Source organism: Drosophila melanogaster, chromosome 3R (genome assembly GCF_000001215.4).
Source record: "Drosophila melanogaster chromosome 3R".
In the NCBI taxonomy this organism is placed as follows: Eukaryota; Metazoa; Arthropoda; class Insecta; order Diptera; family Drosophilidae; genus Drosophila; species Drosophila melanogaster.
Window position 1 is genome coordinate 20,581,677 of NT_033777.3, and position 11,456 is coordinate 20,593,132.

Here is an 11,456-nt window from a genome sequence, read left to right on the forward strand (position 1 = left end):
AAGAAACTTTTTAAGTATTTAAATATTACCATCTGCACTATGAAATCATCCAACCTTCCCTTTTGTAGCGCACTTCAATAAAAAACACAGATTGTAGCTTTATAAGTATACGGGTTTTCTTCAAACTTTTCGTTTTAGTAAACGTACATACTGTTTGTTCTATTTCTATCACAATGAATATTTGTGTCGCGCGTGTTAAGTGTGTGATGGGCTTGTCTTTGTCAGAGAATTCGATCACGATACAAGGGATACAATCCAATTGACTTATGCTAGCATCTATGTAACTCCTCACGACGAGCAAGTCGCCATGCATAAGTTAGGTGTACATTTTTAACCAGATTTACTTTTGCTTTTAGAACAAAGACAGTCTTTATCAATATCCAAAGGGATCTGCAGTTGCGTTCCCAAATCCTGGAACTGATTGCGGTCCAATGGATGCTTGTTACTCCACATTTTGGCCATCGATGAGCAAGTGTGTGCGTAATGTTCAAAGGAGATGATTACAATGGTAACGTAGGGGACGATAAGTATTTGGAAACGTAAAAAAGATTCTATCATCTCTATACATGTACATGTGGGGAGCAGTGCGTCCCCAATATGCTGGTGTACAACAAGAAAATGACTAAAGCACGAAGAGTGCGCATACAAATAATAACAAATAACTATCACACCTGATCCCCCCATGGATCTCAAACCGAAATTTGGGCTCAAGACTATACAATTGCATGGAAATGGGAGCAGGTCTTCAAACTTAAGCGGCGGAACTAAAATTATATGAATATTTTGCATAGGTAACCGCTTTCGAACCGAATCCCTCGAGAACCTAGTTGAAAGTGTTGTAGCGCAGGTTGCTGTCTACATCGCCCACATTGCCTGCAAAGCTCGGACTGGGCGGCTGGTCCTGGTCCGCCATGAGATCTACGCTGGACTGCGAGTGACGCCGCTGACCCGGCCACGTGCACGCATCGCGGATGCTATCGATTAGGCGCTGCGGGAATGTCTTGTACTCCATGTCCACCGATTGTGTGTCGCCGAAGTTGAAATCGGCCACTTCAACATTGAAGCTGCAAAGCGAAACAATTGGTAGAAAGCGTTTCCATTGGTAATTCGTCAGTGCTTACCGATTTCCCCGTTGAATATAGTAGGCCACGCCGAAAACAACAAGAATCACCGCCACCAAAGTGCAGCTTACGGGCACAACTACAACCGAAAGCTGAGATTGACGCTGAGCTGCATAGAAAAATTAACAATCAATTGTAAGTAGTTAATTTTAAACGAACTTCGATTTACCCACCTTCATACATGTTTATGGTGACCTGATTAAGTGTTTGGGAGACCTCGTTGCGTATGAAGAACAGAATGGTCTTGCTTTCACTGAAGTAACGCATATACTCATACGAGCACGTCTCTATCGGCTCATACTGATCGCAGGTCTCATTGCCCGTGGAGTTGTAAGGAGCTACATGGAAACATGACAGTCATTATAACACGTAGCCTTGAGCTATTGCAATGCCACTCACCAGTGAAGACTCGAGTGCAAAGCTCAAACGGCGGCGATCCTTTGCAGTTGACATTGAGTTTAAGCACCTCCCAGTGTTGCAACCAATTCTTGCCCGTGGTGCCGAAACCGGTTATAGGATCTAAAGGGTTTTCAGTTTTAAATATGAGGAGAATCGCTCATAAAAATCATTAAATAATCGTACCCTTGGATACAACGCGATGCTGGTAGTAGCCGTATATCTGCTTGGGGTCCTGGGCGACGAACTTTTTGCTCACGCAATCGAAAGGCGGCTGCAGACCGGGCACCAGTGTGAGCTTGGACACCCTTCGCACTCCCAGCGGATTGACCAAAGCCACGGACACATTCCCAGCGGATGACTTTTGCTGGTTTAGCGCACTGGTTAAGTTCAAGCCTAGAAGAGCAGCGTTGGCATGCATGGCCTGGATTAAGTCACGTTTGGATCGTGCCGGCGGCTTTGGAGTCGTTGTGGTCGTTGTACTTGTGGATGATGTTGTGGTTTTTGGAGTGGTCGTTGTGGCAGGTGTTGTTGAAGTGGTTGTTGTTGCTGGAGTTGTAGTGGTGGTGGTAGTGGTAGTTGTGGTTGTTGTGGTGGTGGTCGTCGTAGTTGAGGGCGTCGGCTCCGGCGGAAGTTCCAGTGAAGCCACCACTAACGCCTCCATGTCATAATATTGCTCAGCTTTCGGATATGTGGCCACATAGTCCAACGCACTGGACATGCCGAGATATGTGCAGTTCTGAAACCAATACGTCAGAATGCGATAACCCTTCGACTGCAGAAAAAGTAGGTCCGCATCGGAAAGTGATACGCTGTGATTCACCGCCTCCTGGGTGGACACAAACTCATGGGGTCGCATCACATTGTTCTGAATCAGCTCCAGGCTGCCGCCGAGCAAGCTGTCCAGCTTGATTCCCCTCGAGGCCTTAGCCTCCGTCACCCAAAAAAATGTGACGAACTTCTCCACTTCCACCTTGATGACATGCGTCGCCGGTTGTTCTTGCGTGAAGACCACAGACCAATTGCTGCTAACGCTGTTCGTTTCAATCACCTGTGGGCACAAAGAGAAGTGTTTAGTGTTATTTGGTATCACTTTTAAGCCACTCTGCATGCAAATTCGTTCACAATAGCAGCCACCGTTTGGCACTGATATGGCCACGTACCAGGCACAATCGGAAAAGCTGTCGCTTAATAGTAATTGTGCAAAATTACCATTCAAATGACGCCATTTCAATTGATGGCACAGGGCTGAGATTAGAACTGGTATTCGCATCTGTTTGTATATGTAAGCTCTAGCTTAGGGTGTTTAAAATGTGTTTTTAGTCATCGTAAATAATAAAATATTTATGACTTCTATGGAATAAGAATCATTAACATTGATAATTTCATTTGATAATATTTAAAGAAACAGATACGGATCAGTATAATTATGTTCAATATTACATATGCTCATGTTAGTTAGTTAATAAGCTTATATATAAAAATCTTAAGTTTGAATTTGAAATAAGGTTTCTAAAGATTTTTTCTTGAAAATGCATTTTGAATAAAAACAGTTACGTCTTTTGATCTAAAGAGTAATTCTTGTTTAGCAATTACGAGTTGTGATATCGATTTAGAACAAACTTTTGTAATGGTCTATTAGCAGGAGCTTAAAACTTTAAATTTAACCGAAATCGAGAACTTTCAAAATATTTTGTAATCAGAGATATTTGCATTAATGAAATACTGTTCTGCTGCGTTGATGGCAGGCAAACCACCTAGTACTAGTTCTCCTGACCATTTTAATGAGCCAGTTTGATGGGCGTAGATGCGAACCCTAGGCTGGTGGATTTGCTTGCACTATTGGCGTTTGCATTCGCAGGCAATTAGTCGTGTCACCGTTTTCTTTGTTTGAACACGTTCTGCAGGGGGAGCAGTTGGGGAAATGGAGGTGGAATCGTTACCTTTCGATGGCCAGCACTGTCGGACCATGTGAACCTGTAGGGCCTGCCTCCGTCAGCCGGTTTGTCGCCATCGAAGAGCTGGGCGGACACATTGATGGTGGATCCGATGAGGGCCTGTTCGGGAGCAGTGATGATGACGGTGTAGCAGGTAACTGCAATGTCGGAGGGAAATCATTAATGACCCCGTTTCTGGACTACCATATCCACACTGCACCAGCCATTAACCATTAACCACTACCCACTGCCACCATTAGCATTATCCATACCTGTCTGCAGAAGAGCGAGGAAAACCAGTGATGACGCTGCTGGCGACATGTTCGTCATGCCGATTGGCATTTCCCGTCCACTCGGCGGCGCTGGCTATGGAAAATCACTTGGGAGCACCCCTGCGGCGAGTCCCCTCCCTTACCATTAAATCGCAATCCAAACCGAGCGACAAACAAAATTATAACGAACAAAAAACAAACACAAAGGGGTATCTTGCTTTTTGCCAACGGATACACCCACTTTCATGGACTATTCTCTACGTTGAACACGGTTAATTGCTTTCGTTTGGGTTACGGAGCACTGGACTCCGTGATTGCGTCGAATTCGCTGCGGTGATTCTATTATTGCGTTTTTAATTTGTTCTATAATTTTTGCAGCCTGCAGTGAATGAGTGGGTAACAGTGTGACCAGGTGGCAAGCACAAGACAAGTAAAATAAGGCCGTACTACACTTACGTCCTACGAAAAGCCCGCCAATCTTGAAATTCAAATTACCATGTTTTTGTATTTAAAAAGCGGAGCTTAAAAGAAATTCAAGGAAAATATAAACTTAATATGTATTGATACATATCAATCAGTGACTTCTAAGGAAACCAGGATAATCTTAGATAAAATGTTATTTTGTTGTCTTTATCCAGCGGTGCCTTCAATACACACTTAAAAACACATTATATCGACAAAAGTTTACAATTTTTTGAATACAAGTTTCCGGCAAACAGCTCTTTTCTACTTTGTTAAAATACTAAGTTCGATTTATTCGTTAGTTGTAAATACATAATCATTATATGCCTGCGTACATATGCGTGTAGTTGTGTATATGTTAATATTTGAAGTAAACTTAATAGTACAAATGAAAGACAACGAGATGAGAAAGCAATAATTACTTTGGGATAAGCGAACCGCACAGAATTCTCAATACATTGTGAGGCGGCGGCGCCGGATTCTACTTCTTCTTGCTCTTGCCGAGGGTGAGCGTGTGGTGGGCGGTGGCCAACTGCTGCTTGCGCCGCTGGAAGTCAAGGTAGTCCTCCTCGAGCGCCTTGCGCGACTCTTCCAGCTTGCGCTTCTCCTCGGCGTGATCCCGCTTTAGCTTCTCGAACTTGGCGTGCAGGTCCTTCTCGCTCTCCTTCAGCTCGGCCTCCTTCTCCTTAACGCGCTGCACGAACATCTGACGAACCTCCTCCTCCTTGGACTGCAGCTCGGCCAAATGGTTGGAGCGCTTTGCCTCGAACGTCTGCTGGAACGAGATGGGCTTGTTGTCGCTGTCCACATCGCTGAAGCCCATTTGCTCCAGCCTCTTCTGGCGATACAGCTCGTAGTGGCGCGTGTGTGTCTTTTCGCGCATATCCTCCATGTTGGTGCGAATGAGCATCTCGCGCAGCTTCACAAAGTCGCAGTGCGTCTCGTTCTCCACCTGCACCGTGCCCCAGGGGTACTGGCGAGCGCGGATGAGCTTGTTGCCCACCTTAATAAACTCCGTGCTGCCCACCACGGCGAAGGGAATGTGCGAGTTCATGCTGGTGTTGGTCTCGGCCACCGTCTCATCGTCGGTGGGGAACTGGTAGATGTGCACTCCATTGGCGTTTAGCTCCTGAATGATCTTCGCCTTGAAGCGCTGTAGCTCAACCTTGGAAATGGTATCCGCCTTGGCAATCACCGGAATTATGTTCACCTTGCTGTCCAGCTTCTTCATGCACACCAGGTCCAGCGATTTGAGGCCGTGCCCAGTGGGGCAAATAAAGTAGAGGCAGATGTGGATGCGGCTGTCGTGGCATGTCACCAGCGATCGCTTGATCTTCAGCTCCTCCTGCAGATAGTTCTCGAACTGTGCGTCGATGTAGTCCACCACCGCCTTGAACGAGTCGTCCTTGTTGATCTGATCGCCGTAGCCAACCGTGTCGCAGATGGTGAGCTTGAGTCGCACATTGCTCTCCTGCAGCTCGTAGGTGTGTGCCTTCAACTTGACGCTCGGCAAAGTGTGGGGACTCGGCGTGGACTCGAAGCTGGTGTTGAACAGCGTGTCCATCAGCGTCGACTTGCCCAGTCCGGTTTCGCCTGCGGAGCGTAAAGATTTCGAAATGCGGGTCAGATTTGTGCCAGATTTGGGGAACCTTAGCCTAAGTGAGCTCAATTGGCCATAGAAGCACTGCGGCATTGGTGTCAGGGTGAAATTGTAGAAAGTGGCGGAGGCAATCGATTGCCGGCCACTTTGCATACTAATCGTATCTGGGCGTCTGGTTATTTCAATTGTTTACCCGCTTTTATGTACCTAAGTGATTCACTTTATCTGAGCAATGCACTCCAACATGAGACACTTGAGTACATAGCACAGCGGTGTTCAAAACAATAGCATCTTTATTTCAAGATGTGCTGTGCAATAGTCTTTGCTTTCAATAAATAATTGTATTTCTAATATGATTTTACTGATTTTACTCGTATTAAAGTTTAACAAATAAAAAGCACACACCTCGGTTTTTATTTCATTCTCTCTGCATCGAGCTACCACTGTATGTCCAATTTCTAATTGGTGTGCAAACAAAGCCATCTTTGAGTTAAGAAGCAACAAAAGTTTGAAACCTTCTCCAAGTGACTCCTTTATGGAATATAAAAAATCAGTGCTATTGCTTTGGTCACCACTGTTTTGTATGCAAGCAAAACTTCGGTTGATTCACTGTGCCGCATACACACGCACACACGCAAAGTTCACCCGCATATACACACCTATACACATGACGTTGAAGACGAATCCATTCTGGACACTCTTGTTGACCAGTTGGTCAGGCAAGCTGTCGAATCCCACGTGACCGGACTGCTTCAGGGTGCGGAGGTGCACCTCCTTCTTGTCGACGAAATCCACCTCAACGGACATTTTCCAATAGTCAAGTCAAATAATCCAATAATCCGGGCGCAGAGTTTGGATCAAAGGCGTCGCCAGCGAATATGCAAGTGTGGCCAGATACGCGGAGCCCAAAATACCAGCGGCTCAAAGAAGTGTGTGGATATAGATGAACAAGAAAATTATAACTTAACAAAGAATTAAAAAACAATTATTTAATGAATTACATGTGCCATAATGGCAAATAGTGAAACGAAATTGATAATCAAACAGTGAAATGCACTTCATGGATTAAGATTTTAGTACACATCATTTAGCGTTTCAGTTTTTAATAACTAATAATAAAATGTCCCATTCATAGATATTTATGCATAAGTTATTAATTAAATGTAAATAGTTTAAAAAATTAAATGTCTTAACTGTTTCCGCCATCTGGCATCTCTGGTTGCACACAGAAGCGATCTGGCAGGTCCGCATTGCTGATGTGTCTACAGCTGTAAAAACTTGCATGTTAAACGGAAAGTCGAAAGTTTAAGTCAGTGAATAAAATATATATTACCACCCACTAACGTGCTGAGCAAACAGGATGTCAAAGGACGCTAATCCCAAGGAGGCGCTCATAAAGGCGGCTTACGCTGATGTGAATAAGTTCGGCAATAACCAGGAGTTTGACAAGGCTGTCAAGGCAGTGAATCGCAGTAAGTTTTTCAGATTACCGAGGTTATAATCCAGAAGATGACTCCCTATGATCTCTCATAGTCCTAGGCGTAGCGCCCGACGATCCCACCGCCCTGCACTGCAAGGTAGTCTGCCTGGTGCAGCTTTCCAAGTTCGAGGAGGCCTACAAGTTTATTGAGAAAAATCGACTGTCCTCGCTTTTCTTTGAGAAGGCCTACTGCGAGTACCAACTTAACAAGCAGCAGCAAGCGCTTAAGACCATAGACGATGCGGGTCTGCAGCCCCTGCCTCCGAACCTTAAGGAGCTCCGAACCCAGGTCCTGTACCGCTTGGAGCGCTACGATGAGTGCCTAGACTCCTATCGCGACATCATTAAGAACACCAGTGACGAGTACGAGGAAGAGCGTCGGACCAATCTCAGCGCCGTGGCCGCCAACTTGGCTGTGGATCAGACCAAGGAGGTGCCCGAGGTGCCGGAAGACACCTACGAGCAGTACTTCAACAGCGCGTGCATCCAGGCTAATCGGCAGAAGTATGCTGAAGCCGAGCGCAAGTTGCGCACCAGCGAGAAGCTCTGTCTTGAGGATGAGTGTGCCTCCGAGGAGGAGATCATTGAAGAGGTAGACGTCATTCGCGTCCAACTGGCCTATGTCCTCCAACTGCAGGGCAAGACCAAGGAGGCGTCCAGCATCTACGCGGACTGCCTGCGTCATAAGCCAAAGGACGCAGCCCTGGTGGCCGTGGCAAGCAACAACTTGGTGGTGGTCAATAAGGACCAGAACGTCTTCGATTCCAAGAAGAAGATACGCGCTGCCCTAGCCGACGCCTGTGAGTCTAGGCTCACCTCGCGCCAGAAGCAGGTCATAGCCCTCAACAACTGTCTGCTAGCACTTTACACTAATGCCGGCGACCAAGTGCAACAGCTTAGCCAAAAGCTAGCTCAGACCTACCCGCAGGTGGAATTCGAGGCGCTGCTCATTCGCTGCACCCAGCTGGCCAAAGATCGCAAGCACAAGGAGGCCATCGAGCAGCTACAAAAGTTCGCTGCAGCCCACAAGTCGCACGAATTCGTCAGCAAATTTGCCATCATACAACTTCAGCTGCTTCAGGTAAGTTGCCATAAGTCGTAAGTCGAAAATGGAATCTTATTTTTTGTATTTCGTTGCTTTAGGGCAACCGCAAGGATGCAATTGAAACACTGCTGTCATTGGGCGAAGCCAAGTACAAGCCTGGCGTTGTCTCCGCTCTAGTATCCCTTTATCTAGGCACGGACAACAAGACAGCAGCCTCTGCGCTGCTGAAGTCCGCCGTCGACTGGTACAAGAAGAACGAGGTGAGCAGTGGTGATCTGTCGGACATGTGGCGACAGGCAGCCGAGTTCCATTTGCGTGGTGGCGCGTCCGAGACGGCCGCTAGCTCCCTGGAGGAACTACTTAAGCTGAACCCCAACGACACCAAGGTCTTGGCCCAGTTGGTCATCGCCTACGCCCAGTTTCAGCCCAAGAGGGCTCTTGAGTTAAGCAGAAAGCTGCCCAAACTGGAAACGTTGACCACTGCTTCCGAAATCGACGCCCTAGAGGCGGCCAACTGGGTGATGTCAGCTAAGGCGGCCAAGAAGACTGCCAATACCAAGGTCGAACCCTCGCCGAGCACACCGCTAGAGAAAAAGAAGAACAGGAACCGTAAACGAAAGGGCAAGCTCCCCAAGAACTACAACGCCGAAGTGGCTCCTGATCCAGAGCGCTGGCTGCCCAAGTACGAGCGCACAGGCTTCCGAAAGAAGCGAGGTGGCGCTCGCGGCAAAGATGTCATTAAGGGCTCCCAGGGCATGGCCTCAGGAGCAGCCGATCAATAGTAAGCTCGTTAGATAGTAAATTGTTAAAATGGTTCTAATTAAAATGTTTCTTTACAGCGACATGTCCAGCCGCGTGAATCTGACCAAGAACTCCCCCGCCACACCCGTTTACCAGGAAACAGCTCCAGGTCCAAGGCAGCAGCACCGCAAAGGTGGCCACAAAAAGAAGAAGGGCGGTCGCTTCTAAACTGACACAGATCACATGCCTTTATACTTTCGAACGCTGATTATAAAAACCGCTTTTGCATTTTACCTTATTGTACAAGTGTAAATTGATTGGATTTTATTTGTTAATGTTCATAAAAAAATCTATCTTATTCGTCATTGTCGTCATCACCACCTTTAACCTTCTTGTCTTCGGAGGAAGGTGGAGGCGCGTCCTCCGTCCGCGTGTCGTACGAGTGATAATGCAATGTTCCTATCCAGTCGAGCATGTTACGCTGCTCGGCTTCCGTCTTATAGATCTGGCTAAAGATCTCCCTCTCGATAAACTCCTGGACTTGCGCCTCCTGCGCCTGCCATGTCAGCGGATTGTGGATGCCGTCCTTGCCGTAGCGATCGTTGTAGCGCTCGTAGTGCACTGTGTCCAGCACGAGGCCCAGTCCAGGGGCCATCGGCAGGTCCAGACGCTCCTCCGTCAGTGCCCGCTCTAAAGTGGCCGCCGTCGTGTTCCCCCTTACAATGGCAATGGCTAGACCCACCATCTTGCGAATCTGGTGCAGCATAAAGCTCTGACCCTTAACCTTAAGTGTGACAAATTCGATGTCCTGGGGACTCCGGAATGGCTCGCTGCTCGTAAAGGACATGATGAAGCGCTTGGACGAAGGATCCAGAAAGCTTCTACAAGGGTAGTAAACAAAATATTAGTTGGAGCAGAAATGAAGTATAAACCTGGCTTATTTACTTCTTGCTGGTGAAGTTGTGGAAGTTCTTCGTGCCCTCGTAGAGCTTCAGGGTTTCTTTAACCTTCTGCAGCAGCTCTGGTGAAATCCGGAAGGTGTCGTGCACGTCGTCGACCTTTTCCTCAAACGGAGCAAAGGCCACGGTGGGCAGTGTGTAGGTGTAGGTCCGAGCATTGCATTGATCCTTGGCATTGAAGCCCTTAGTCACGCGTTCTACGCCAAACAGACGGATCTGTTGCGGCAGATCGGCATTGAAGGCCTCCAGGTCCAGCTCCTCAGCTGCAGGAAGGAATAGGTTTAGTATTGTCTTGTAAAATAGAATAAGTAAACTAACGCAGCTTGACGGAGCACACCTGGCGGGCGGCGGAGACGCCCTTGTCGGTCCTGGCCGCTCTTTGGAAACAGGAAATCTGAATCTGCTCAAAGCTGTCCTCTGTAATCCACTTGTGCTTTAGCATGGCTTTGAAGAGCTCCTCCTCGATGGTCTGCATGCCGGGATTGCGCTGCATACCATAGTAGTTCGCACCGCAGTAGCTAAGCAGGATGGCGCTCTTCTTGCGCTTGATCCGGTCGGCGGGATCGAACGGCGCTCGCTTCACGCCGTTGGCGGCATCCTTCTCGTCCTGCTCCTTCCAATCGACCCATTTCTTGCGTTTAAGTGTTCTCTTGATGCGGTTGGCGTCCTTCACGGCTTCGCCCTCCAGTTCTTTGGCCTCTTTCCTGGCTTCCTTCTCCACCTCCAGTTTATCTAGAGCCTCTGACATCGCTGCGGCGAAGGATTTGTGGCGATTCCAGGGATTGCAAAGGGTTTTCAGGCGAACTATTGTAAGAAAATTAATTATTATAAATTCTCGAATTGGAGGTGTGATCACTAATAATTAACCTGCCTTGGTGTAGTCGTTTAAAAGTCGTCTTAAAAACATTAAGTAAACAATTCTGGATTTAAAGTGGAGGAATTCACACACGTGTGGTTGTGCTTCTTCTTCTTGCTCTGTTACGGATCAGCTGTTTTATTTAACAGCTCTGTTTGGCTAATACAAATATGTTTTTTTCGAAAATCGCGTTCTTTGAATTAGCTCAATAATTAAGTTGAGTTTCCGAAATGCTACTTTTGATTTACTTAAGTTTTAAATTAGCTGTGTGGAGAAAAATGTTCAAAGCTTTACGTAACGTTATGACTTAACAGAACGAAGACGTTACAAGTTTATTTTAAAAATTATGTTATATTTTACTATAACCTTTTAATACCAGGCTAAGTTATTAGTTTTAAATTGTAAATAAATGGCATCTTGACCATGTATTACAACATTAATATGATTTTTTACGAAATGAACGGCGAATTCAATTGTGGTATTGCCAGATCGCGTGTTTAGTGTGACCTCAGCTGCTTACGTTTCCACGGCCGTGCGTAACAGCCCTCGAAATGCCGTCGTACTGGCAACGCCGACATGAATTAATT

At 46.8% G+C, this 11,456-nt stretch overlaps 4 protein-coding genes and 1 non-coding gene across 7 annotated transcripts; 2 read left to right on the forward strand and 3 right to left on the reverse strand.

Annotated features, from left to right (window-relative positions):
- Nucleotides 1–93: 93 nt before the first annotated feature.
- On the reverse strand, nucleotides 94–4,157 carry CG16953 (uncharacterized protein). The gene is made up of 7 exons (NM_142640.4): nucleotides 3,727–4,157; nucleotides 3,461–3,612; nucleotides 1,704–2,568; nucleotides 1,521–1,640; nucleotides 1,295–1,459; nucleotides 1,122–1,230; nucleotides 94–1,064 (listed from the first exon to the last, which is right to left on the reverse strand). Exons 1-7 carry the CDS (start codon nucleotides 3,794–3,796, stop codon nucleotides 824–826), a joined length of 1,722 nt encoding a protein of 573 aa, NP_650897.3. The 5' UTR covers nucleotides 3,797–4,157; the 3' UTR covers nucleotides 94–823.
- Nucleotides 4,158–4,452: 295 nt separating this feature from the next.
- Nucleotides 4,453–6,680, reverse strand: Septin2 (Septin 2). Of its 2 annotated transcripts, NM_001275835.1 has the most exons (3): nucleotides 6,448–6,680; nucleotides 6,194–6,319; nucleotides 4,453–5,781 (listed from the first exon to the last, which is right to left on the reverse strand). In NM_001275835.1, the coding sequence occupies exon 3, from the start codon at nucleotides 5,750–5,752 to the stop codon at nucleotides 4,670–4,672; it is 1,083 nt and encodes a 360-aa protein (NP_001262764.1). In that variant the 5' UTR covers nucleotides 5,753–5,781; nucleotides 6,194–6,319; nucleotides 6,448–6,680; the 3' UTR covers nucleotides 4,453–4,669. The 2 variants fall into 2 exon arrangements, with proteins under 2 accessions (NP_001262764.1, NP_524417.1); NM_079693.4 differs by lacking the exon at nucleotides 6,194–6,319.
- asRNA:CR46044 (antisense RNA:CR46044) lies at nucleotides 6,327–6,873 on the forward strand. Its single transcript, NR_133425.1, has one exon.
- Nucleotides 6,874–7,034: 161 nt separating this feature from the next.
- Srp72 (Signal recognition particle 72) lies at nucleotides 7,035–9,364 on the forward strand. Its single transcript, NM_142641.3, has 4 exons — nucleotides 7,035–7,260; nucleotides 7,322–8,349; nucleotides 8,412–9,094; nucleotides 9,153–9,364. The coding sequence occupies exons 1-4, from the start codon at nucleotides 7,149–7,151 to the stop codon at nucleotides 9,280–9,282; spliced, it is 1,953 nt and encodes a 650-aa protein (NP_650898.1). The 5' UTR covers nucleotides 7,035–7,148; the 3' UTR covers nucleotides 9,283–9,364.
- On the reverse strand, nucleotides 9,348–10,995 carry Pus1 (Pseudouridine synthase 1). 2 transcript variants are annotated; one of them, NM_142642.2, is made up of 4 exons: nucleotides 10,885–10,995; nucleotides 10,332–10,817; nucleotides 10,000–10,276; nucleotides 9,348–9,935 (listed from the first exon to the last, which is right to left on the reverse strand). In NM_142642.2, exons 2-4 carry the CDS (start codon nucleotides 10,759–10,761, stop codon nucleotides 9,410–9,412), a joined length of 1,233 nt encoding a protein of 410 aa, NP_650899.1. In that variant the 5' UTR covers nucleotides 10,762–10,817; nucleotides 10,885–10,995; the 3' UTR covers nucleotides 9,348–9,409. The 2 variants fall into 2 exon arrangements, with proteins under 2 accessions (NP_650899.1, NP_001163664.1); NM_001170193.1 differs by having other exon boundaries at nucleotides 10,881–10,995.
- Between the last annotated feature and the right edge of the window lie 461 nt (nucleotides 10,996–11,456).